Source organism: Triturus cristatus, chromosome 5_1 (assembly GCF_964204655.1).
Source record: "Triturus cristatus chromosome 5_1, aTriCri1.1, whole genome shotgun sequence".
Lineage (NCBI taxonomy): Eukaryota > Metazoa > Chordata > Amphibia > Caudata > Salamandridae > Triturus > Triturus cristatus.
Window position 1 is genome coordinate 162,973,499 of NC_140587.1, and position 27,789 is coordinate 163,001,287.

General features: G+C 43.9%; 1 protein-coding gene across 6 annotated transcripts in view; it reads right to left on the minus strand.

Moving 5' to 3' along the window:
• LOC146830517 (chitotriosidase-1-like) overlaps window positions 1–27,789 on the minus strand; it is a 101,743-nt gene that overhangs the window by 21,251 nt on the left and 52,703 nt on the right. For 3 of the 6 annotated variants that reach the window (XM_085604721.1, XM_085604719.1, XM_085604718.1), the window contains 3 exons: window positions 27,447–27,565; window positions 26,371–26,553; window positions 11,499–11,601 (listed from right to left, as the gene is read on the minus strand). In XM_085604721.1, the coding sequence (XP_085460847.1) occupies window positions 26,453–26,553; window positions 27,447–27,565 (220 nt within the window). In that variant the 3' untranslated portion in view covers window positions 11,499–11,601; window positions 26,371–26,452. Of the gene's footprint in view, window positions 1–11,484; window positions 11,602–26,370; window positions 26,554–27,446; window positions 27,566–27,789 lie in introns of those variants that run through there. The other 3 variants (XM_085604720.1, XM_085604722.1, XM_085604723.1) reach the window with 3 other exon arrangements.

Genomic DNA, 27,789 nt, shown 5'->3' on the forward strand with positions numbered 1-27,789 from the left:
AGGCTGACCAACCAAGCATGGAAGTGTCTTTGGACGCCACTAAGTGGACCACAAATGGAATCGGAGAAAGGATTGGACGACGTTGTTTGTTTATGTTTTGGACTTCAATTATTTTTGTTTCTTCGAAAGATCAGATGTGAACTTCTTTGCATCAAGAAAAGGAGGTGGACCCAGTGGTTAATAGCCTCTATATAGACTGAGCATTTTTGGTCCTTTTTTATATTTATGGCTTTGAAAACTGAAATGCATTACGGTATATGTAGTGGTTTCAAAAGCTGTAAATAAAGAATGTATTTACAGTGCAGTTTTTACATCGCAACATCCTTTACAACACATTCTTTTACATCGCATGCCATTACATTTTCAGAAACTACCTTTACAACGCATTCCATTACATCGCATTATCCCTTTACAACACATACCATTACAATGCATGATAATTACATCACATTTAAGGTAAGTGTTGGATAGTATAGGGGTAATAATTACTATTGTAACTCCAGTGAGTGCAATAGTAGGGTAAGTGTTAAATAGTGTAAGGGTACTATGCGTTGTATTGGTATGCATTATAATGACTTGCGATGTAATGCCTGCATTGTAATGACATGCGTTGCATTGACATGCAATGCATTGACATGCGATGTAATGACTGCTATGTAGTAATGACTGCTATGTAAAGGTAGTGCGATGTAATGACTGCGTTGTAAAGGTTGTTTCCCGTAAATAAATAGTAAGAAAGTAGACTGCATACTAAATCGCCTAATGGTCTTTAATAAAATCAGGATTCTTCACAACTGGCAAGGAGAATCTGCAATACTTTTGCATTTGTTAAAACTGGATGTGGTGCATATAGCAGGAGGAGCATGAGGGCCTAGCTTCGGAGCTCTAAACTCAGCAGTTGATAAGCGATGGTTGTGCTTTGTAGTAGAGGACCAGCTAGAGGAGGTGAGTGAGTGAGTGATATGTTGGAGTAGTGGGATGAGATGGAGCACAGATGGAGATGGTGGGAGTGTTCTGTTTAGTAAAGGTGCAGTCAGATGGTGGGGTCTTGCCATGTGGTTTTTTGTGATGGAAGAGAGTGAAGTAGTGAATTTCGGGTCTACTTTTTGTTGACAAATTCTCAAACATAAAAATGTTTGGATGGAAAAAGCTCAAGCAAAGTAGTCTTTTTGAAGCAAAATTTACTTACTAGAGAAGTTCTGTGAAGTTCCAAAAAGTTCTCAATTACACCTAATGACACTACTCTAGAAATACCCAAGAACGACGATCAGCTGAGAAATAGTATTTGCGCTATTTGGTGCATTAAAACAAAAAAAAAAATTAACAAAAATGATTAAATTGATTTAGGTAAATATAAAACCAAATTCGTAAATTAGAAAATTTGTAAAGATGCAACAAATTCTATTGGGACATGAATATCAACTGCATGGTGTACAGGTGTGCTCCTCTGCAACGAGAGACCGACTACAAGTATCTGGTATACTAACTTTTGATGTTGTACCTCCAGTAATGCTACTCTACTGCATGTGGAACGGCCCACAACTAGGACCTGGTCTTGTTCTGTAACTGGGAGGGAAGAACGAAGCGTGTCCTAAGTGTTCTTACATTGACAGACACAGGATTACTGTGACTGTTATGGGTTTAGCATATAGTGGGGAGGTGGCAGCTTAACTTGTTTTGAGTATCCGTAATGTGACCAGGCCTTCCTATCGGAGTCACTGGAGTGGAAATATACTGGCCTACTTGGTTAAAGTCCTACTTATGTGCGTACGTAGTGTCATGCTCTAAAATCCTGAGTGCATGTTAACTAAGTTTGATATATGTAGCATGCGCGGTACACGCATTGCATGTGTGAATGAGCGAGAGTAATGGAGGCCTTTGGAATGCATTTAGGCTACTCATGGCCTGGATTTTCACAATATGGAGGTGATGTGTTTCAAGAGAGAAGAATTGTATTGCACACATTTCTGAAGCTAGAGGGAGGAGACCTAGACACTAAAGTGAGGGAAGCAAAGACAGGGCTCTTTTTGATATTCAATGAGGCCCTTTGCTTAGCAAGGAAAGGCTGATTAGCCTTCCTGAACACTGCCACTTGGCGGATGGATGGAGTGAGGGATGGGACTGCTGACTTTACTGAAAACATTAGGTGAATGAATAAACATCTTTGAGTGCAGCGGATATTCAGAAAAGGCAGTTTTGGCACTAGTCGAGGCAGAAAAGCACAGATGGGGGAATAGGATCAATATACTATGGGAAGTTAAAGAACCACATTTTAAGATTTGTTTTCTGAAAGTGTATTCTGACTTCATAAAGTAGAGATCAAATGAGTTCCATAGAGAATATGCCAAGAAGACAGAGGATCTGCCTCCTATTCTTGACCTTTTGTGCTTGTGTACAGGTTACCAGTTAAGTTTTGAGTAGAAGGCATAAGGCTGAAGTTTGGGCAGTTTGAAGCCATTGACTCAGATGGCATCCTAGAAGACCCAAATTAATGGAATTGCGATAATTCAGCTATGCAGCGATTAAAGGTATGAACTACTCTTTTACAAATAGTACTGTCCAGGAAAGTAAGAACTTTCATAAGGTCACTCAGTAGTGATACGCATGTTGCAGAGACACATTAAAACGGACAAGCAAAAGAAAAGCTTTGATCGGATGGGATCCCAAGTTATCTAATCATGAATGGGGAACAGCAGGTTAGCCAAGGTCTGAAGACTGCCATTTATTAGACCAGAGAGGTGCCAAATCACAATACCTCAGTGTTTTCACTATTATGTTTGAGGCAACGTCATTCATTGTGACATGACATGCATGACCAGAAGTTAATCTGTGGCAGTAAGAGTGATATCTTATCAACTGAGTGTCATCAACATATGATAATATGCTAAATCCCTAATATTGGACTAACTCAGCAAGAGGTGAGGTGTAGACATTGAACAATGTGTAGATTGGTGGGGATTCCAGAGGAACTCCATAGGGAAGAGGACAGGAAGTAGGTTTATAAGGTGTAAGAGAAACCAAATTGTGATCTGTTGGTTAAGTAGGAACTGAGCCATTTCTAGGGGTGGGTGGTGAACTCCACTCTGCTTGGAGCGAGGTGCCTTGCAAAAAACTCCATGTGGTTCACTGCCTTACCCCCTCTAATTCTTCTTACTCCCTCTAATGCATCTCCAGCCAGCTTCAGTCTGATGTTTGCATGAGTGACAGAGGTAGAGTCGGAATAAACCTCTCCCAACATGCGATGTCACCAGCAGCAGATGGTGCTCTACACCTCACTCCAACACTCCGATTCCTGCTAGTTCTTGAACTCGATGCAGTCCAGTCACCCGACATCTCCACCGGAAGTGTCTTTCTTCCTGTATGTTGGTGTCTCACCGGAAATGCAGAAGTCCTTTTTCTGCCTTTGCGTTATTCAGTCTGGAGAATGGCAGTGCATTCTCATGTTGACTTTTATCCCCTGCTCCAAGTTTTAGGTGGGGCCAATAGGCTGCTAGTGTCCACCTTTCAACTTGCTAAAGGATGCTTGCCCACAATGAGAACCATTGCTGCTTCGCATATGGGGGGGTGACTTCTCAAAGGTAAATGAGCATTTTTACACGCAGGCACTGTATTGTTCTTTATTAAACCAGCAAGTGTGTGAAAGTGGTTTACCCAAACCTGTGCTCTCCAGGCTGACAAGCTGCCATAGATGGTCGCTGGGTGATGCAGCCGTCGTGTTGGAGCAGGAGACAGAAAGGGAGGTGCCTTCGAGCAAGCAGCTGCCCACTTCCTCTCCCTCCTGCCACTCGCCGCTGCCCCTGTTCTGCAGCCAGCTCCAGTCCAGTAACAAATATTGCAAGCTGTGGCTTCGGGGGGCGGGGGGGGCTCACCTGTGTACTGGGGAGCTCACAAGTAACTCGGTGAGGTCGCAGGTGACTGGTAGTACCTTAGACCAGATTAGGAGGACAGAGTGTACACAGAAGAGTGTGGAGAATCTCCTGTAGCAGGACATGAGTGGCTGCAGAAGATCATCCGGTGACGCTGAAGGATGGTTGGAGAAATTTGAGCCACGTGTGGATACGTACCTTTTACTGTAGCTGGTAAGTGGAGAAGGGGTCAGGGTGGGATTAAGGGAAATGAGTATGGCAGGGGAGATGGAGTGAAGGCTGTGACTGTACTCCAGGGGTGGGGGCGGGGTAACAGTAGCATGAGAACAGCCAATATTGTTCTATGTATTTCCAATTCCGCAATTAGGCCTACCCGCAATCAGATGGTCACGACAAGCGTGCACGGCATACCATTCTGCTGCTTGAGGAACTACGTGGAATCCCACTGAGCTTTTAGTTAACTCAGTGGAATTCCGAAGAGTAAAACTGTGAGTTCCGCCCACACTTAGGCATTTCATGGCAGTTTCCCACACCCCGCTTTTTAAGAGGTTTTCAGAGGACGGCATGTGAGACATTACTGAATGCTGCCTATAGGTCCAAGAATATATAAGTGCATCTGAGCTGCTCTGGTCTAGGGTGGATTGAAGGATTTCTGAGACTGCATGCAGGGTGGTGTAAGTGCTGCATTCTGATCTAAAACCAGATTGGATGCCATGCATGCAGTGGGGAATGGGACTCTAAATACCAAGACAGTTACTTTTTGGCAGGTTTTTCCAGGATTTTCAGTGGCAAAGGGAGATGGGCCCGAAATTGCTTAAAAACACTTGGGTGAACGGTCAGGGGTTTTGAGCATTAGAACTACTGAAGACTTTACACGTAGCCAGCACAGTAGCTGTGGTGAAGGAGGCATTGATATTAGTGAGAGGTATCAGGGTTTCAGCAATAAGATGGTGAATGTGTGGGGTACAATGTTAAAGGAGACACAGACTTGCATGAATTAAGCCCTGCCAGTGTTTCCTTTACCAGTATGGATTCAAACTAAGAAATGGATGAACCAACTGAGGACATGGATGAATCTTCCATTAATGAAATGGTATGTAACAATGTGCTGGAAAATGGGTGGAGATGTTGGCAATGTTGTCCTGAAAAAAAAGGTACCAACTCCTCACAAAGTTTGGGAGAGGGTGCCACTTTTGACCCTGTTTGAGGGGTTAGGCAAAGACTTAACCAAAGAGAGCATCTCCATTCTATCCTTGGAATAAGTATGGACAGCAATGGTAATTTCAAATTGTTGCCCTTCTTTGGAGGTTCATCATAATTCTACCTCAATTTGCTTTCTGATTTTTTGAGGTCCCTTTTGGAGATGGCCTCACCTGGCAGTTCAGGACAAACTGGTCTAATGAGGAGGGGATCAGTACTGATTTCCTAAGGCGGGCCTTTGTATTAAATGGAATGTGGTCAAAAAACAATTAACAGGAGTGCAGCCTTTGTTTAGAATGGCAGAGTGATACGAGAAAAAACATAGCAGCCAGGAACAAAACCGGAAACAAGCAACTGACTGAGATAAAGGAAGTTAGCAGGGCACAGCCACAGAATAAAAGTAGGCAAGGCATTGACCGCCAACGATGAAGACCGTAAGATCCACGAACAGTTAGAAAACACAGAGAGGAAACCACCGGATTACAATGTTCTCGCTCGAAAAAGCGCTGACAATAAGGCCGCAAATAGACTAAGAGGCCCGAAAAACGGACAAAGATCCACAGAAACTCTTGAGGCTGGACGGCAAGACCCTAAAATGGAATACGAAAAAATAGAGAACTTAAACCCAGAGGCTCTCAATTATAGAAATAGCACCTCGGTAGGACCGATAACAGAAAATCCTACAGCCCATGATCTCGGTGATAGAGAAGTTAGCCCAACAGAGAAAACGCAATCGAAACCACAATTGGTACATAGACATGAGAACCACCAAGGAAACTCAGGGCAGGAATTAGCAATTAACCACAACAAAGATCAATCAGGAGAACATGGCACCGCTAGAAAACCAAGCTCAAAACACCAGAATGGCAAATATGACCCAATACGTAAACCTTAGAGTCCAAATAAAAGATGAAAAGAAACAAATTACAGCCGACAACAAGAATGAGGATCCAATGTTACAAATATAGCAATGGCATCAACTCCCGAAACAGCAAATACTTTTAATTCCGGAATATGACTCAAAAGGGCCACAAGACACGCTGAATAGGGGAAACATATTGAAATTAACAGCTAACATTTCAGCCTTAAAATATTTGAACTCGAACTTATTGGCAGTAGAATTTATAGAAAAAGGAAATCAAACAAATATAGAACAAACACTGACTACATGGCAGTCAGAAGAAGACGCCCAGCACATCATGAATTCCAATCTGCAATTCGAAGCTTGGGGAATTAAACTGACAAGGCCAACTATACCACGCTATCCTGGCCCTTTGACTGTAAACTCACAACAAGAGTTATGGACAAAGTCAAAGAGCAAACAACCAGCATAAATATACAGTCCTTAAAGTAGTTAAAGGCAGCAACCTTCCATCCTCAGAGGAGAGAACTGCAGAGCGACCAGACAATTGAAAATGATCCAGTCCAGGACAGATGGAGCTGGCTGCCAGGAGCGCCAAGTACAGATAAGGGCCACTGACCATTGGAAAAGACATCAGTCAAGCAAGACTTGGAAATATACAGCTGCTCTCCTGGAACATTGCTGGGGCAAAAAAATGACTAGAAAACGGCTGTCAACCTAATAACTGGGAAAAATATGATATAATAGCGCTTCAGGAGACATGGGCACTGGAAGATTTTCCCCTGGCAAATTACATACATTACACAGTCCCTGCAACAAAAACCAAAATTTATGGACGGCCAAAAGGGGAACTGGCAGTATATACATCCACCGTTACAACAAACAAATGATGGACGGAATCCATGTTGTAACGCTTTTCGCCCTAAGTGGGATGGGTATTCCCAGACGTGGGACCCGTGCTCCCTACGCCATTGGAGTCGAGCTATCCTGGCTGATGACGGCTGATAGCCCGAAACCGGTCCTAGGATGCTTGATTCCGGTCCAGGGAAGACATGGCTTGGCAGTTCGGGCTGGACTGTTCCCATGAGGCACAGGGTCAAGACTGATTTGCATATGGCCATGTCTGAACTGGGGTGGCGTAGTGGGCAAAAGAACGATGGATTTAACCCAGATCTCTTGACTGGGGGAGAATGTCTGCATTGTCAGCATTCCGTCCATCAATTGTTTGTTGTAAAGTATATACATCCACAGCACTAAATATTGAAACGGAACAGATTGTCTCTTCAGGTCCAAATATCCAATTGATAAAGCTTACCTCTGGGACCGTCGGCAGAACAAAAGCGGTCCTGTTGATCAATACATATACACATCCACTAGCAATGAAAAAAACAGCCCACAATGCCCAGTTGATCACCATAATTAAAGATTTAAGGAGTACATACCCCTCATGGGACATGATACTGACAGGGGATTACAATTCTAACTTCATATATAACCCTGATGAAGATGAGAAGTTAGTAGCCGACAATATATACTGGAATGTTCCACAGCAATATCAGCTAAAGAGATCTACACCGGACCCCGAAGGTCAACGACTGGTAAATGCCCTAGAGTTTCTTGGTCAGAGAGTAATAAACAGTAGAACAGATGATTTACCACCAAAACACATTCCACGGAGGAAAGACACGATAAAGACTGGATTATACAGCCATCTCAGTAGCACTGATGCCATTTCTCTCTCACTTTTCCAAACATCAAGCAAACATGATAATAGAGGGAAGCATCCATACAATTGACCTAAAACGCCTTAAATGGTCAAATGAAACGATAGATACACTCCACACTAAATTAAAGATGATAACAGCTAGCGAATTCGAGGCCCCCGAACAAAATCCAAGCCTGGGTAAAATTCACCTCGGATCTCACAACATTAATGTCGAGCAAACAACATCAGTATAAAAATCAAAAAAACAAAAATGAAATTAATCAAAAATCAACGGTTGGGTGACACCCTTGAAATGCGAACTCAAAAAAGCTATTAGGAGGCTAAAAACAACTTTCCACGACCAAGTATCCTGGGACAATGTACGTCAGCTGAGGAAAACGTATAAAAAAAATGCTATGGGAAGAAAAAAGAAATCGTAATGACAAATTTTGGGCTGAATTGCTTTGCAGTGCTAAGAAAACCAACTCCAACACATTTTGGGAAATCATAAATAAAATGATATAGGCCGGTGAACATGCTATCATCAAATATTCAAGAACATGAGAGGGCTAAATTTCTAACCACAAAGTTTACAGAAATCGTAACTCATGACATGCTAGAAGTGAACACCCAGGAACAGCCTGAGGAAAAAAATACATCTGAAATTATCATACAATGGGTCAGTGAAACAAACAACTCAGGAGAGGTCAGCACGCATCACATAAGAGAAAAAAAGATCTCCGGAGCCAAGTCAACGGAGGCAAAAACCAAAACGCAGGGGAAAAAAATGGCACCAGTTCCCCAAATGTAAAGACAAGCCAGTCCTCCATGCTAGCTGATGGAGTAATACGCATAATTAAGAAAGGTAGAGGAGACGGCACTCCAGGACCTAATGGAATTCCACAAGCCATTATTAAGAATGATCCATCTTTCTGGAGCAAGCATTTAAACTGTATTCCACCGAATTGGCAAGGCTCGATACGGACACCCATTTTTAAAGGAGGAAATAGAACAAATCCATCCAATTACAGGCTAATCGCCTTTGTGGATGTAGAAGCCAAATAGCACGCCACACATTTTTGGAAGAGCTGAAGGAATGGCCAGATAAGCTCAATCTTATTCCAGTTAATCAGACAGGCTTCGGGCAAGGTATAGGGACGGTATCGAACATCTTAGCTCTATCTCCAATAGCAAACAAATGCAAGCAGAGGAAACAACAACTTTACCTCTGCTTCATAGACCTAAAGGCAGCATTCGACAGTGTAGACCGTCACCTCCTTTGGAAAAACCTGCGAGCCTGGAACATACCCGAAAGGTTACTACACGGAATACTGCAATTCTACTCCAATACATGGATAAGAATTAAGATAGAGACGGCACCAGATTATCAAGAAAGCTGATTACGACTAAAGGCCTCAAACAAGGTTGCGTATTGGCCCCACATCTTTTTAATTTGTTCATGTCTGATCTTGCACAGAGGCTAGACTGCACCAATTCTCATTCGCTGAAACTTGGTAAGCTAGCACTCACACACCTCTCGTACGCTGACGATGTGGTGATAATGAGTCTAACAAAGATCGGTCTTCAAAGAGTTTTAAATGAAATGTCAGATTACATCTCAGAGAACAATCTAGAAATAAATACATCAAAAACCAAAACAATGGTGATTGGCAGTCACCGGAGAAGCAAGCAGAACATCTGGCTTAATGGCAACCAATTAGAGGAAGCAAAAAACTATAAATACTTGGGATTTTATATAGACCATTTACAAAAATCACAGAGCAAAAAAAGTACATGACTCAGAACCAGCGCTCTCACATTCGCCTTCAGTCAACTGTCAAAAAGGTTGAATGGTCCATCATATAAACCACTGCTAGCGGTGATGGCGGCGAAAATCCTTCCTACGTTAACATACGCCAGTGCCGCTTTTCATGGCAAAGACTCAGAGCTTTTTAACCAACTAATAGTTTCTACCTATAAAAAAAGTTTTTCAGCTACAACTGTCAGCTTCTACGGCACAGGTTTGTCTTGAATTCGGCCTAACAAATGAAACTATGCGGCCACATCACCAATTAAATAAGCACTTTGGACCGAAGTAGATGACAGAAAATCACCTTATAATGAATACCTATACAAATCTGTTGTTTTTCCTCTTTTAATGTTTTTTTTTGTATTTATATGTACTTATATTGTTAAGGTTTTAATTGACCAAACAATAAAAACTTACTTAAGAGCGGCACAGTGGAGGAAAAAGGATGGACTGAAAGGAGCCCAAGAGCTAGCTAGTGCCTGAGATTAGTTCAAGCATTTCATACAGCATCTGGTTGTTTATTGCAGTTGATGCTCAGAGTGTGACAGCTGTGCCTAGAAATGGGTCCTGTGCTCACTGTGCCATAGGACTCTTGCTACACCCAACTGATGAGCCTTAACTCAGGCGAAATCAGTCTGAGGTTACTTGCTTTCCCTTCTGGAGTGGGCTTCATCTAGCAGTTTGGGACAGATTGTGCTCATGAGGATTTGGGTCAGCACCAATTTGCATGATGTGGGCCATTGTCTAGAGTGCATGGTAGGCATGAAATGATGGTCTGGAATGTGCCTGAGTGGCTGAGATTAATTCCAGCATTCCATCCCTCACCTTGTTCTAATTTTTTACAATGACATTGAGCTGTATTCTCCATTTCTGAGTACCAGGGCACTAAGCGCGTTTTATGTTGGGAACAGACACTTTTGATAGGAGAAGTTGAATCCAGTACTGAGGTAATCCACCTGCCAAAGTGTTCTGCATCATCAGAGATCTCATAGCGATGTTTACAAGGGTGTTCTATAAGGCTCTCATAGGTTTCTCTACTGTCATCTTGGCCCAAACACGCAATAAGACATAGAAAGATTGCAAACATCTTTCTTGGAGAAAGCCACAGAGGAAGGGACTGCATAATGGTCAGTCCAGGAATAAGGGATCCTTGGTTACTGATAAATTCATGAGGTTAGAAAATGGGATTTAGACTCTGCCCTGCAGCACACGTGAAGAGCAGACTGCGCTAGGAAAGACGGAGCATGGCGCAGCCTTCTAACATCATATGAGTGATGAGGGCTAGCAATATGAAATTTTTAAGTCCCTTAAAATGGAAAAATTGGAGATATTCAATATATGGGGAGCAATTATATCTATTAATGAGGTGATTAATTCACCTGGATGCTGGTAAATAAGTGCCCCCAGAAAAAGACAAAATGTGACTAAGGCATAGTACAGAGACGATCATTTCAATGCCCTCCACTGCAGCAGTTTGACAGGTAGCAGTGTAAGTTCTGCTTGATAGACGATCATCAGTTCACCTTTAGGGATAGCCAGAGTAACATCAAGAGGTGATGAATCCCAGTGGCAAGTCTCTAAAGAATATGGCATCAGGCTGAGGGTTACATGAAGTCTAAAATACTGGCACGATGCCTGGGCAGGGGTACATCATGAAAAAGCTGGACTATTGCTGGCCTAGATGCCAAGGGGTCTCATCTTGATGACAGACTGACAATATGGCTGCTAAAATAAGTGAACAGTTCTCTATTCACGACCAGGGTTCTGCATGCTTTGGACATGTTGAGGTTACAAAAAACTGTTTCCCTACAGATGTCAGAGATGAAACAGAAACCCCTAGCAGCAACATTTCAGGTTCAAATGCTAGAACTGCAAACACAGTAGACATACATGCACACATGCCTTACCCTGTGTCCAGAGTTTGCCCAAGTGGGTAATATTTTCCAAGACCTCAATGAGGTGGCAGAAGAGACTCAGACTAACAAAAATTACAGTAAGTAATCCATGTGTTACAAGACCTAGAGTGAGGTGGAACACTCACCTTGTACTGGTAGCTCAGCACATTGTCATAGCTCACCCACTGGTTGCCCTTGTAGGCGTAGGGGACCTCTTGGACATTTTCCCAGTTGTCAGTTGCACCTTCCAGAAAGGGGCAGATCTACCAAAAGAGTAAACAATCACTTAATCTGAAAATAAGACAATGAGGGAGGCCCTGCAGCATTAATATGGATTCCCATCAGCCACATTTCTCGATATCCCCAGTTTATGAAAACTAGATATTGTATTGCATTCTATTGTAATTGCATTTATATAGCACGTGCTACCCCTGATATGATCCCAGTCTTTATCTATTAAAGCTTTTCAGTATATCAGCAAACCACTCCAGGAACTTCACAATGCAGGCTTATTCTTCACCAGACATAATAACCTTAGATGAGCTGGGAGTCTGCAAAACAATCATCAAGTATGAAACCTGTCTCAGTTGTGATGCCTCATGGATTTTATTTAAACTTCTATATTCTATAAGTCCTATATTTTTGAAGAAGTGTCAAATTTTGGCTCAAATCCCTAAAAGTCACAATGGTAGACTCGTAGCGAAGGAAGGTCTATACATATGGGGCACCATTCCAAAATTCCAATAAAGGATCTAGGTTATAAACATCAGAAAGTTTTTGTGAGCTTTCTTTTTCAAACTAATGCAAGGGTTGGAGTGACACTGCCTTTGAATATTGTAACCAGTGTGTGATCCTTTTTTTCTCAAGAATGGACAGAGTGAAATCAGGAATGGGGGAAAAGATTGTGTGGTCCAGGCCGTGCATAGGACCTCTCCTCGGGACCCTTCAAGGGGTGCTTGGGTGCCTTCACAGCCGGAATATGCAGCTGACAATAGACTGGGACATGGAACAACAATGTAATACATACAGTACAACCCTTCCACAACTTGTGTGATAGCTGCTAACTGCGGATTCCGTGACACACACAACACTACCTGTAGACTTAACACGACTGAAAATAATGCATTTCCACCTTGATGCCTGTGAAGCAAAGCACAAATCTGTCCCACTTTTGACACCAAGTTTTATGAATAGCAGTAGAATGCAGTTCCTGGAATCGGCTCGATGGGAATCTTGAAAAAAGTAAATGGGACCATGTGGAAATCCTACTTTTTCAGAAAAAGTCACAAATTTTGTATCAAAAGCCTTAAACCTTGCTATGATAGGCTCTTGGTCAATGACATCAAAGGCGTACTTAGCACAATTTAAGATTTCCAATAATGGATCAATGTATGAACCATTTGATTCAGACACAGGGTAAATTCAGGACAATGATGATAAAATTCGTGATTTGTTTTAGCAAAAGACCAGTTATAATTGGGTCATACATTGCATAGCAGATGCCGGCCTCACCTTTGCTGAAGATATACGCATGAGTATTGTCAGTATTGGTAACGCGTGGTCTGCCGAGGCAAGGCCTTCTGTCCCTTGGGTTGTCGGTGAAATTGGTGACTTTTAATACATCAATTTGTAAAGGCCATGGTCAGTTGGATATAAATTGGATGACGTTGGAGAGGTCAATGAAGGTTGCATACATTAGCTTTAAAGTTTTGACAATCTTGCATGTCCAGAACCCATTTAACAATACTAGTCCCAGCTGCAGCCTGTGCATGTAAGTGCAGTAGGGCTGTGGGGATTTCAACAGATGACGACAATTATTTATTTATTTAATATTTCCTCATGGTCATCTGTCGGATTCCCCTCCAAACCGGCCCCACCGCCTCACTACTCTTACCTGCATGGGCCGCTCCTGACTAGTCCTAAATAAGCCTAAAATAAAACTCCAAATATAACCTCACAAAAATACTTCAATAATATATTTCACTGCAGAATCCTCAAGCTACTACCCTTGGTTGGAGGATGGCATTAAATGACAGTAACTATTCTGCGTTTTCCTTCAAGCAGTTCTGTGAACAAAGGCATCTCGTCCGCTTCTAATTGTGCTCTATTCTAAAGTGAAAAGCACTGATAAAGGACATGGCATATGCATCGTCGTAGGCAATGCCCATCTTTACTGCACATTGATTTAGAAGTGTTTTTCTCACTGATTGGAGAAATATAGATAATATTCACCCATTTACTCCATCATTACTTACAAAAAAATGGAATCAGCAAAATAAAAATAGCAGCCACAAACTAGCATTGGCAAAGCCAATAGGTTTTGCCTATGCGAGGTCTATTGGCTTTGGCAATGTTTATTTCGACAAGTGTCACAGCAGCCCGGGCTGCTGTAAAAAATGGCTTAAAGTAAAGAAAAACAAAGCTCTATGACACTGCCACGGTTGGTCTAATCATATTGCTTTTCTTTCTGTCCTTTAAGCCATGTTGCACAGCAGGCTGAGCTTTGATTGCGATGAATGTAAGATATGGCTTTGGAGGTGAATCCATAGAGAAGATTATAGAAAGGGAAGGCACTTTAACCTAGGAAAACCTGCACAGTTTCTTGACAACAAAGTGGAAGGAGAAAGGATTGTTTGAACTTGGGCCTTAGTAGTATCTTGTTTACATCATGTGCTGCATCTTGAAACACACCATTGGTTCCAATCTACATGACAATCTTAGCCGAAAGCGGACATATTTTTGAGTAATCTAAAGAAATCTACAAATTGTGAAAATGGCAGCAACAGATCCTCCATTTTCCATGTATGATGTTATGCAAATGTAACCTATGAATATTGTCACAATAGCATATTGTTCATACCTTGTTTAAAAACTCTGGTTTGCCCACTGGAATGAAGATGATAATCTTACGTTTCCAGGGAGAGGGATTCATATTTGTTCTGTCTTGTTATTCCCATTTTTCTTGGTGACCTAGATGCTGTTGAGACCTTTTTGTTGCAGGTGTTTGAATATGGTTGAGTGGGAGAGACTGATTGATGGGGTAGTGGCAACTCTTCTACCGGTGGATTCACACAATGGAGTTGAATAGCCTTGGCCATAGCTGTATTTGCTACAAGGAGTTCCTTTGGTGAGAGTCACTTGTACCTTCAACCAATGTTTGGTGTTGAAGACCGGTGGTTTCATAACTTTGTCTTTGATTGTGAAAGCTTCAAATCATACGCTCAAAAAATGAAAATCCGGAAGCACTGTAAAAGACTGAAAGGGAATCTCTTACCACAGGATTTAAACAAATATTTCCCCCATGTCATATGCCTATCTTTCACAAACAATAAGGGTTATAGGAAACAAAAAAATCCTTGTGGAAATCTTAGTTCATATGAAATAACAGTACAACATGTATGTGGGTTCTTTGATAGCCTTACTTCTAAACCTTTAACCCTCATCCCAGTGATCTAGCCAATGACAAGAGGCCGGTTAATGATATTCTTCTTCTACACTGTATGTGATCAATACTGAGGGAAAACCAGTTGTGGAAAAAGTACATGCCTGGGTGTGTCGGGCAGCTGTGTCTCAGCCATCTGGGCACCGAAACCTGCGGCACCTTGCATGGTCCTTTGGTTTACAGGCCTCAGAGAATGCTGTAAGAAGCCCACCTTTGCCTACGAGTCTCACTCACCTTGTACTCCTGGCTGCTGTTCCTTGCTCCTCCAGCTCCAAAATGGCAGTCAAATTATCCCACAGATGGCTATTTTTCCCCTTGGTTTCTTCATAATTGTCTCAGTTCATTCGGTTTCCTGGTTTGTGGTGTTTGATGTAACGGGCTTCCGTCTGGTTGGAGAACTGGTCCCAACACAGCTTTGTTCCTTTGCTTTTACCTCACTCTCTTCAATTGCTGATCCTGGATCTTTGCTCCAAACAAATTTCCCATTTGAACTCCTGGTTTCTGGTTTCTTCAGTCCTTTGAAATCTTCATCCAGCAAGGAAGTTATCTGCAACTTTGAATTTTTCCTCCTACAAAGTTGGAAGCCCCTCAGGGGCACTCGCCTACCACATATTCTAGTGTGTGGTGACATTGTGGCTTTCGGAAACGATCGCTCTGACATCGGACAGAAGACCCAGACCCTGATTGCAGTCGAGAATCCAGCCCTCAACGGGGAGATGTTGGTTGAACAGAGACTGTGTAAAGTGCAATTTAATCAGGATGAAATGGCAAAAGAGTTTAAAAGCAAAGGGCCAGTTAGCAACAATTATGACAAATTAAAAGTCTCAGTAATGGAATAAGTAGCTCTTTTTAAATATCTTTCCTTCAGGTCTTCCTCTTTGTATTGTGAAGGGGAACGTGCACTCCTAAAATTGGGGAAGAATTCACACTGTTGCTTATGTATGCAGACAATGCCTCCCTCAGCAAACAAAAGGCCTGGATAGTTTGGTCCAGGGTCACCTGGATAATTTGGCTCTATATGCCTCCGTAAAGCATCTGCACACAGCTACAGCCAAAGCCAAAATAATGTCTCGTAAAAAAACGACACTAGCACCAGGCCTATTAATTGTAAAAAAAAAATGATAGTGGTCACTTTTAACTATCTAGGCTATTTAGGTTCATATGGCTTCTCGTAGTTGGAAAGCTATTCCCATTAAGAACTAGTGTACATATTTTATAATGCTTATGAGGGTTTTTCAGTGACCCACGACTTGATGATCCAGGAGGACAAAATCGTCCTACGATTTTACTTTTTGGGCTGAATACTGGCGATGTTCTCAATTTGGAACACTGAAACATGGACAAAATTGGCTCTGGATATGTCACCATGCACACCATTTCGTGCTATTCTCAGTGAGTTGGCTTTATTTCGGACACGTCCTTTTAAAGGCACTTCCCTTTAAATAGTAGATTCTAAATTGAAAACCTTCGCTTGGTGAAGCTTTTTTTTGAGCAGCTGGTTGCGCAGCTGGTATGCTAACGCACAGATGGTTAAACTATTTCTTTGTCCATGAGTACTTAAACTACCTTCTTAATCAGATAGATGAGGTTCCTTATTTAACAAACATGCTACATCTACCAGTGTCCTTTGTGCAGGTTGAAATCATCCTATTGAGGACTTATGTTTCCATGAAACCATTTCTTGTAGACTTGAAAACTACCAGAGAAGCTATTACTAATTCCTTGCACAAAAAGGAGGCATAATGTTCATCCATGCCAATATTATGGGATGTCTTTATAGCAGCTATTGGTGGGGGTTATATTCAGTATTGGGATGTTGCGAAAGAAAATGTTCAATTAGATAGTAAGGGGATTGAAAATTTGAAGTCAAAATCTTGAGAACAGACACATCTAGGATTCTTCCAAAGAAATCAAAACCCAGGTTAAGAAAATAAATCGGACTATAGCAAGCTATTGAGATAAAGAGCTGGGTTCTGGGGCAACATCCAAAAGTTGACGTACATGTATAAAATTAAAAGAAATGCAGTTCAACTATCCTGTAAAATTTAGACAGTGGCAACAATGAGGAAATTGATGACTTGATCCAATCTTTTTATGAGGACATTTCATATTCCTGGTGGGAAAGTAAAAGATATGGTAATCCAAATGTACTCCGTAGTGTTGTGCCCATCAAACTCAGTAAGCCAAGAGTTAAGACTACCTGATTGCAGAGATATTAATATTGATTTGTTTTGTAAAGCGCTTGAATGCCAATAGCATCTTGGCACTAATGTCTATCTACTGCACTGAATATAGAACGATGGACCAGTGTTCCCATCGCAGCTGGCAGGCAGTTTACACAATACTTTCATGTCCACATTCAGCATTGAGAGGCCTAGATGATGATGGATCCATTACATCTCCCACCGACTTGGGCACCAAACATACTACCCCTTCCCCAAGTGTTGTGGGGTAACACACCACGCCCCCTTGCCTCTTGAAATAATTTTAACAGCGAACCCGCCAACTGCGCTTATATGCCTTGCCTGGTAGAACTCCACCGGAAAGCCATCACCTCCGGGCAACTTTCTGTAATTCATATTAGTAACCACCTGTTTCACTTCCTCAAGAGTAATAGCTCGTCTCGTAAGAGGGATGGCAAATCAGAAAGTTCCTTACTTGCTGGATAATCTGACACCGTCACATCTAGGCCTGGGCGGTAAATTCCGTTCCGCTCTCGGTGGGTAATTTTGCATTCCGCGGAGAACGCGTAATTGCCAAAAATTCCACGATCCGCGGAATTTTGCTTGTTCGCTCTTTCAAAATGCGTGTTCGCGAGATATTTCTCCCCGAGCATGCAAACAGCATTCGCGAACAGGAAAAAAGCATCGCGAACGTGCGGAAAAAGCAATTTGCGTGTTCGCGGAACTTTTGCGTGCTCGTGGAGACTTTACCATTTCCCGGAGCTCTGCGGAGCGCGACTACGCAAATTCTGCCCATCCCTAGTCACATCATCAGCAGTCACACCTCCCTTGTAAAGGTCTTCTAGGTGGTCCCTCAAGATTTCAGTAATAAGTCGGTGTTTATGGACCATGGTTCCGTCACCACGGTGGAGTGTCATAATGGGGGGCTTCTCTGTCTCTCTCCTAAGTAGCCAGGCTAGCCATTTATCCATTCGGGGCCCCTCTCGGTGTAGTTTCTGCCTGTGCTTCCGTCTCATCTTATCTGTCCCATGTATTCCCCAGGCGTCTTTTGATATCAACTAAGGAGTCAGCTACATCTGGGCTCTCATCCAACAGCTGGGCCTCCGCTAATTGCTTCTCAAGTTCCCCCAGTTTGGCCTGCAGCTGTCTACACAGACCACTTATCCTACTCAAACATTCCCCACGTATAACAGCTTTGAGCGCCTCCCACTCCATGCCCCTGCTCGTCGTGGTGCCCCAAATACACTTCAAATATTCTGTAATCTTTTCACCAAGGGCCTGTCTAAATGGCACATCCAGCAATGCCTTCATCTGCAATCGTCAAAGTCTCCTATCAGATTGCGCCCAGGCTCCATTCCACTCCAGTAGCATGGGGGAGTGGTCAGATAAGAACCTACCCAGGTAGACTACCTTCTGCATATCCAGCTGCGTATTGGATGTACCCAAGGCTCGGTCTAAATGGCTGTAAGTATTGTGTGGACGAATAGCAGGAATATTACCACCCTGTTGAATAAACATCAGTTAGAGTGTCCACCATAATTAGTTTAGTCATACCGCTGGTTGGCTGTCAATCTATAACTGGGTCTAGGACACAATTGATGTCCACCACAACAGTCGCTGCACCATATTACCCATCAGGAGTGTTTGCATCTTTGGGAAGAACTCCCCGTCATCAACATTGGGAGTGTAGGTATTTAGAATGTTATATCCACCCAGTCTAATAACCCCTGCACCAGCACATGTCTACCTTGTGTGTCCGCCTCTTAATAAAGCAGGTGGAAAGGAACCCCAGGAGCCACCCAAATAGCCACACCACGTGCATAAGAGGAGACATTTGATAAAAGCAATTGCCCCCTCCATCTCTTCCGTCTTTCGTCGATCCAGGCTGTGAGGTGGGCCTCCTGAAGACAGGTGATGGCCTCACTTGTGCGCTGCAAATAGGAGTACACTATTTCATTTTACTTGGCTTCCAAGCCCTTGTACAATCCATGTGATTGTTTTATGGTCTTGCACCATGTGAGTGTCTGGAGTGCCTGCACCCCCCACCCTGCAGTCTCAAACCCCAGCAATGCATGACATATCAAATCCAGTACCAACACTAATAAAACTGTGAAACTCCCCCTGCCCATCCCACCCTAGACAATCTGATAACAATTAGGAACAACATCATCATGATAGCCCGCCATTTAATGACCAATAGACAATTCCCCCCTTTTGCCCCTCTGTGATCAAACTGATTTGTACTCCGACTCGAAGAGTGAAACCCAGCCCTTGCACAGGAACTTAAGGCCTGATGAGTTTGATGGTCCATGGACCACCAAACCCATGGTGGTGCAGCAGTGGTGTTCTGATCACCGTATTATGACTCTGGCGGTTAGAACCGCCATGGGATCGCCACCACCACCGGGGAACTGTGATCCCTGGTGGTACAGTCTCGATCTGATGCAGCAATATGCTTGGCGTGCCGCTGTGGCACTGCCAAGCATATTACAAGTTCTCACCATCAGCGCTCTCATGGCAATGCCCATGCCATGAAAATGCTGGTAGTTAGGAAACTAAGGGGGCCCTACAGGGCCACCTGTTGCCTCTGGGCCTGTGGATACATGAAGGGGGGCACGGTGTGCACCCCTGTGTGCATGCACCCCCTTTCCTGCAAAGCATGAACTGCTCAGTCCAAGCCATGCAGAACAGGCTTTGGTGCTCCCATTGTGGTGCCTTACTAATAGGTACCACCCAGGGATCACCAAAGGACTGCCTGCCAGACCACAAAAAAAACTCATAATATGGCAGGCAGTCTAGTTTGGTGGTGTCGGAGTGGGGTGCGGGCGTGACAGCCCACTCTCACACCGCCAAACTCTTAATCAGGCCCTTAGTCTAAACCCCATATAGTGCAGGGGTAAGTGATACCAGCATTTTCCACCAGCCCTGTAAGAGGCAGTGGTCCATACCAGGTCTCATCCCAGCTGACCTACTAGTGTCTTAATACATGGAGGGCCTGTGGGAGCCAAACTGCAATAGCAGCACTCTCAAATAGGAAACATTTCACTCCTAAAACAGAAGGCAATCAAGTACCTGAAATCCGGTGTGCATCCCACAGGTCAGGATAGACGCATTTCACCCATACCCCCAGTGTACTTACATACAAATGGCAGCATACTGTCTCTGCCAGTCTGTGTGGCAATGTTCTCTAATGGGGGTCGGCGGTATCTCTCCTGCTCCACTACTCTGGATACTAGCCGAGCAGACGTGGTCCGTCAAAACATCTGTAAGCGCGCCACCCTCTTGAACCTCGATCTGAGAATCAGGTGAGTTGCCAGTCAACGAATGTCCCTGTGAGACAGTCCATGGGGCTGTGCCCTGGCACCCCCTTCGTCTGCTCCGATCAGTCCTAAACGAACAACGTTCCTACTGCGAAACTTTATCCCATCTCTCAAGCGACACCCAAGCATCCTCTGGTTGATCAAAGAAATTGGTCTTACCCTGGGCGACTACATGAAGCCCTATGGGAACAGTAGCAAATAGGAAAGCCCCATAGTCTGGAGTTGCGGTTTGACTTCCACAAATGATTTCCGTTGTGCTTTTACCTTCCGGTGTAGTCTGGGAAGATGGAAATAGTATGATTGTCATATTTCAGTGTGTCTGCGGTTGGAGCTGCCTTAAAACTACAGTCTGTTTCTCGATAGTGGAGGATCCGTGTAATCAGGGCTCATATCGGGGCCCCCAGCTGAGCCCATGCCATCAGCGCCTGGTGCACATGCTCTACTGCAAATCTGTGAGTTAAACTATCAGGTCGGAGGGCCAGGTCTCTAGGAATTATTCTGAGGAGTGTCCCTCTGCTCTTTTGGGGAACCCCACCAGTTGGATATTATTGCACCAGGACCAACCTGCTGCATCCTTTGCTCCGTTTTCATCGCTGCGATCAATTTAGCAACCTGTTCTTTCAGTGTGGTAACATCTTGGACCAGGCCACCAATCTTTTGTTCACAAGCGGTTACTCTCTCCCATACTTGGTGTAGGTCATCCGGTAGTAGACCCACTGCTGTGGCCACAGTATATGCTTTCTCTTCCAAGGCATTGGGTCACATGAACCCTCTATTGCCTCCATCAGGGCTGCTCTTGACATCTCCCCCTTAAGCGCACCAAATCCATCCCCCAGTTGTGCCATCTCTCGTTGTCGCTCTGCAGCACTCCACACTACCGGTGAGGACAGCCGGGCCTCTTCTGTGAGGCCGCACCCCATCCCAGGCACCTTTGTCGTCACCGTAAGGCTCTAGGGCAGCATCCTTTATTGATAGGCCTGCACAGGGGCCAGGCTACACCAGCACTCGATAATTAGCAGTGCAGGATCGCTTCCCCTGTCACCCTCGGTACGGTGCCCGGCAACGGGGGAGGGGTTCCTACAGGAAGGCAGCCCTGGGACCACTCCCATACTGCTGCTCTAAGCCTCCACCTACTCCCGAGACTGTGGCACCGCGATTCCCCAGGGAAGCTCTTGTGTCTCAGCAGTTACAGCAACCGCTGGAGGGATAAAAAAAACACCAAAGGCTCAAAACTAGATTTTGAGGAGTGTAGATCAAAGCAGTAGGGTGCAGGAGACCACTGCACACACTTGGGTCACTGCATAGGGCTCTCACAGGCAGCATGGTGTGGGATTATACACTGGAGCGGTGGAGCTCGGACTTGGGTTGAGAAGGGGGTGTGACCCTCGGATGCACTAACTTTACAAATTCTTTCGTCAGTAACTCTGCCGGGACATTCATAAACATTTCCTCTTTGGGTGAAATCCTAGCTACACAGTCAGTGGCTATTATTATAGTCATCCCAAATCCAAAAAGACACAAAATTGTGACCAATTTAAGACTGATTTCAATGCTAAATTTAGACTGTAAACTCCATGCAAAGATTGTGTCACGACCACCCAATAGGTACATACATAAAATAATTCATCCATCACAATCATAGTTTATGTTTGGCAAACAGACAAGCGGCAGCATGAGACTGTGTCTAATAGAGGTGGCAAAACAGTTTGGAACACCTTTAGCAACTGTCTTTTTGATACGCTTGACAGTCTTGTGGTTGTTCATTAGCAGGGGTTATACAGACATTTTATTCTGTTGAGGATTTTATTTAATTGGAGGGCCATAGATACGTGTATCTTACATTTGACAACATAAAAAACGAACATGTGAATATATTGAGAAAGGAAACCAAACAAAATCATGGAACTGGAAATGTGTTTGTCCTCTCAGAACATAACATGATGGGGTATGCTAGAAAGGGGGAATATTATCTTGATGCTTATTGGTTAAATCAAACATTCCTAAAGTGACATTGCAAATTTCTTCTCCGATAAGATACAGTATAAAAAGACTGCCACTTTACCACCTGTCAGGAAAGGTCCTCTGCCTCGGATTATCACCAACAAGGTACTGTCAAACTAGAGGACGATCCTGCATGCCAGAAAGGCTGCCGCCGTATCTTGCTTTCTACTGAAAGCTAATGCTGAACTCCCCCCCCAGGCTTGTCAGATCCTTATCTGGAAACAGGGACATATGCCACATTTGAAAGATTTCTATAGCGGTGAAAAACTCCAGATGAAAAGGGACCTCACTGAGAAATTGGCATTGACCGGACACAACATGTATAGACTCACACAGGCACTACATTGGGTGGCGAGGAATCCTGTTCGTAGAGCATTGCAAAGGGGAAGAATCTCAGATTGAATCCCAGTACACCAACAACATCAGACACAAAGGCACATCATGGCTGAATCATTACATTTTGAATACAACTCCCCTTAAAAAAACCTTCATACGTGACACAATGGGAGGGGAAATTGGATATGAACATTCATGAGGAGACCTGGAAGACTATATAGCAGAGGGCCTTGAAACCCTCAATATGTTTATGTTATAAAGAGAATGCTTACAAAATGCTGACAATGTTATCGTACTCCCATGCAACTACATAAGATGTTTGGCAGCTTAAAACTGTGCTGGAAGGGGTGCAGTAATAGGGTCACTGTCTTACACACATGGTGGACATGCTCACAGATCTGGGTCTTCTGGGACAAAGTCCTACTCATGATACGAGATAAAAATAAATGTCTTGTCGTACTTTAGAATTTGGGACCGCGTAGGAGATAGGGCCCTACCCCTGTCTATCTCGGTAATAGTGAACCGCGAATGGTTAATGCGGTATGTACGAGTGCTTTCTGTAACGTTTTAGCTAGGAATGCACTGCGTATACGCTATTTCACATCACTACGTGGGTTCCATTTAGTATCGGTGGCCATCTTATGGTTGCCCTAACATAGGCTATATAGTATGAAGCTAAAACGGGTCTTTTAGAGCACATGTGCCTTTCCTTGACTTCTCTGTGACCTGGGCAGCCTGGCTCCGCTGCCCCAGGTCAAACTGGTCTCCCGAGTTCCCCGTCCTCTGGCCACCTGTGATTAGCATCAGGGCATGACACACCATAAAGTCTTTTATCCTACACAAGCCTCCAGCTAATCTCTTTCACACCTGGCTGTTCCTGCTTTATGGCTTGTTTCCCAAAACAGGAGATGCTCATGTTTATTGGGGCCTATCGATATCTGATGTGGGATCTGAGCTTTACTGTGTAAATAATTGCGGGCTGGCTTCACTGGAATGTGGGATGGTCATCATGACTGCTTTTTCGTTTGTAATGTACACTTTGAATAACCATACCATAAACTTAGGAATGTATGCCTGAGGCAGGAATATCTGTATTTAAGAAGAAGCTAGTTTCTGTGATTTTCAGCAGTCTGAGAACATACACGCTGTTGTACTTCTAGGACGCCTGTAATTGGTCTGCAGCCAATAAACTGATCTTTGACTTCACCCAGAAGACTGTTTCTGTAGGTCTGAAACAGGAAGAACCCCGAAGTCATAGGGTGTGTTCCCCTGCACCGCTGGGCTTAAAATACCCAGTACTTCAGTCTCCTTGCCCCAAAACCCACTTATTATTCTCCTGGGGGACACTGGGGAATACAGACTATCCTACGATGAACTCACTGGGGAAATTGTTTTTCCACCTCCTCTTGGCTGCACGCTTGAGCAGCTGTAGAAACAACAAAATTCACCTTCGCTCATTATGGGGTGGGGGAAGATATGGTCAATCAATGCTATGAAGAGACTTATAGCAATAATCCGTGATAGGGTTGCATAATTTGAAAGAACATGTGCCCCGTCAGCACATACTTAAAGAGTACAAAGAACAGGTGGAATACACATGACAATGTCCAAGACTCTACAAGCTTCAGACGTGTGTGAAATGTCTTCCTCCGGAGCCGAAAGCCAGTCACCACCAGCAGCAAACTCAGACTAAATATTCAAGGTGAATGGTAATCCATAAAACGACCAAATTGAGACAAATCTTACGGACCCGAGCGCACGACGAACACTGCTATGTCCACTTGTATCCCGTTTTTCCCCAATTGTGCTCTCCAGTTTTAGGTTTAATAATGTATATCGTAAGGGACTGTGATATCAAAGTGTGTGTCCACAGCCCCAATAAAATTCAAAATAAAGTAGTAACGAAAAAAATAGCTGATACCGCGCCCAGGAGGAGTTGATGCCGATACTCAATGCGTGTTTGCCCTTTTCAGGAAATACGACCTCACTGACTCTTGATAATTACAGAGGTATGCAGTTAACCCTGGGCATAGTGTGCGTAGCAGGACTATGCGGACGGCATTTAAAAAAAAACTAAAAACCACTTACCTGTTTACCGCGGCATCCCCGGGCTGCCCTCCTCCTCATCCTCACCATACGGGTACTGTTTGAGAAAACTGCACAGGCACGTGCGCCCGCGCATGTGCATTTCTCGTACCCGTATGGCGAGGAAGAGGACGAGGGCAGCCCGGGGACGCCGCGGTAAACAGATAAGTGTTTTTCAGTTTAAATGACTGGTAATTTGTATCTTAATAGGGGGGTGGAGGTGGGCAGTGGGCCAACTCCAATCTGCTGCGGAGTGTGAGGAGATTTGCCTACTCTGCGTTCAACCGCGGAACACGGAGTAGGCCAATCTCCGCACACTCCGCGGGCAGAGCGGAGTACTCCACCCACGGTTATATGCAGTATGCCAATTATTTTTAAGAAAATCTAGCTGCAAACTATTTTACATTCCATGCTCTCCTAGCATGGTGCATAGAAGTAGGTTTTAGGGTGTTACGTATTCTGGATTACATTTTAACCATAGTTTGTTTTCAATCACCACAGTGTCCCGAGAGACCTGTTTAGGGACTGGTAGTTACCCAAAAGCATTGACGCAACTTCAACTGTGTATTGGGTGAGGTTCTGCGGGGCTGTAAAAACCTGTGTTTCACATTCCAGTATGGTACATTGAGCTAAGGTCACTTGTGTCACTCATAGGTGTGAAATCAAACCTTGTAGAGCTAAGCCAGAGACTTGCGCAACATGACCTGCCCATCAGACCTCTGCGAGACTCAGCCCCCAGTCCCACTATGTTCAGCATGTCCTATTCCAAGTGATCTTTGAAGACTGTCTTTCCTTAGTAGCCAAATCTAGGACTTCCAGCTACCTCAAATTTAACTCATACGAGCTCATTCTTTTCAGACGGGCATCCTTGATGTGGCCTCTTGCCGGAGTGCAAAAGAGCCTGGCCATCATCCAAAACCATCCTGCATCCAAAGATCTGGGCACCAGGACTGATGCCAATCTCTTTTGCCCCACAGACCACCTCCCAATCTGCCACCTGTTACCTCTCTTAAGGAATCCCTTCAAAATGTATTTGAGTATATCCCTTTCACTGCTTGCAAAAGAATGGTAAATACTTTAATTCCCTAATTACTATGGTAAGTTCCTCTTGCTGGGCAGTTCTAAATATTTGATACAGCACCATCAAGTTGTACAGAATTCTGCTGCTTGATTAATCCTTAACATTCCTAAATGGCAGCCTACTTTACTAAAAATCCTTCACTAGCATCCCATTATCAGGATAATACAATGCAAGTTTTTTTATTTTTTTAACTTTAGGGCAGTTCAGGACAAAGGCCCCAAATATCTTCTGGATCCGTTTTCCTGGTATGCACTGCCAGAGCCTCGGGGATTATCTAGATTTAGATGTCTTACCTTTCCTTGATTCCACAGATCCCATGATGGTGGTCGTTCCTTCGCTTTTGGTGCTGCCAAACTCTGCCTTGCCATTGCACATTCGCTCGGTTACATCTGAACATTTTTTCAGCCACAAATCCAAACCTGCCTCTGTTACTCATAGCTACTCTTGTTCTTACTCTGCTTAATCACAGACTGATCTTCAGCACTGGGATGCCCAGGTTGGAGCAGCTATGTCATCCATCCATCCATTCCAAATTCAGGTAGCAAATAACACTTTGGTGTTAAAAATTTGTAAGGGATGCTCACCACAAAATAGGTTAGGATGCTTGGCACCTTGGTATATTCACCAGGGGAGCCTGGGCCAGTGATCTGAGCTCCCGGCTTTGTGTCATTGCCAGGGATGATGAATGACCACCCATATCTTGGAAATCCCATCAGTAGCTTCTCTGCTGGTGCACCCTTCTCCTTCCAGTAATTCATAGCATACTCCTGGAGACACAATCACAGCAATATGGTCAAGAGTGAGAGAGAGTGTTATGGAACACATCAAAGTTTGCTGCACAATGTGCTTACAGCCTATATTTAGCAAAGCCCAGGTCTTAAAGTTGACACAAATGACACAGTGGCTTTAACAGTTCACAAAGAACAGCCATTACTGCTACAGTCATTAATGCATTACTCAATAATGGCAAATGACTGTTCCTATCGCCTTAGGTAAATGTTTTGTTTTCATAACAGATTTGTCAATTAGAGTCTGGTGGACAAACCAGGTCAGAGTTATGGTCCCTGCTCCCCTTCTGGAAGACTGGTCACCAGATTTAGAAATCCTCGGCTGCCTTCTGGGAACGAGTGTTTCTGCAGTGAAGCCACTGTGGTGTCACCACTGAAAGCACTGATCATTTGCTGTATGGACACCATCTTTGATACGCCAGCTCAGAGACGTACATTGGTTTTCAAAAGCACACTTCCAAAAGTTTATTATTGAAAGTCAAAAAAATGCAAAGCTGGCCCCGATGCAGAGTTGTCTCCCAGCGCATGGGGGTCATTTCTGTTGCTTGCTGTTCAGGACTTCAGGCTTTCCCGGGCGATCCCGACCCAAAACAATTTACTGCACATGGACCGCCCTAAAGAGGCGGTGGTCCTGACCTACATTAACCAACTGCACTATTGTGGGTGGGCCGTTAGTCTAAGGTTTCAGGCCACAAAGCCAGCTGAGGTTGCACCTGCTTAAATAAGGTACCTTTAAAATGACAGGCGAACCATGAGTTCGGCGGATAAGGCATCTGCTGATTCGACAGATTCCCCATATCCACCATACTCTAAAAAACTCCATCCTTTTCAACATGTCAAGAGATATAGAAGGGATGGAGGGGTGCTCTTACGCAATAGTAGGCAGCCTCCACAGTCGTTGATGCCTTTATTCAGAGGACTGTTGAAGCCTGTGGTATTGTCCCAGGGTGCATGGAAGTCAAAGGTCATTACGCTGATGAAATCTAGAAGCCTTACAAAAAAAAAATACACAACAATTACTTATCTAAGTACGGCAAGTTATTCGTGTCGAGACGTTTGAGACACACCTGGATATACAGACATTAGAAAATCAATATGTCAGAATTATCCACACTGTAAAAACTCGTGCAGCACCACAGCTAGCAGTGTCTTCACAAATGAATTCCAGAACAAAAGGAGCTCAAGTTAACAAAGGGTTGTAGGTGCTACACACTC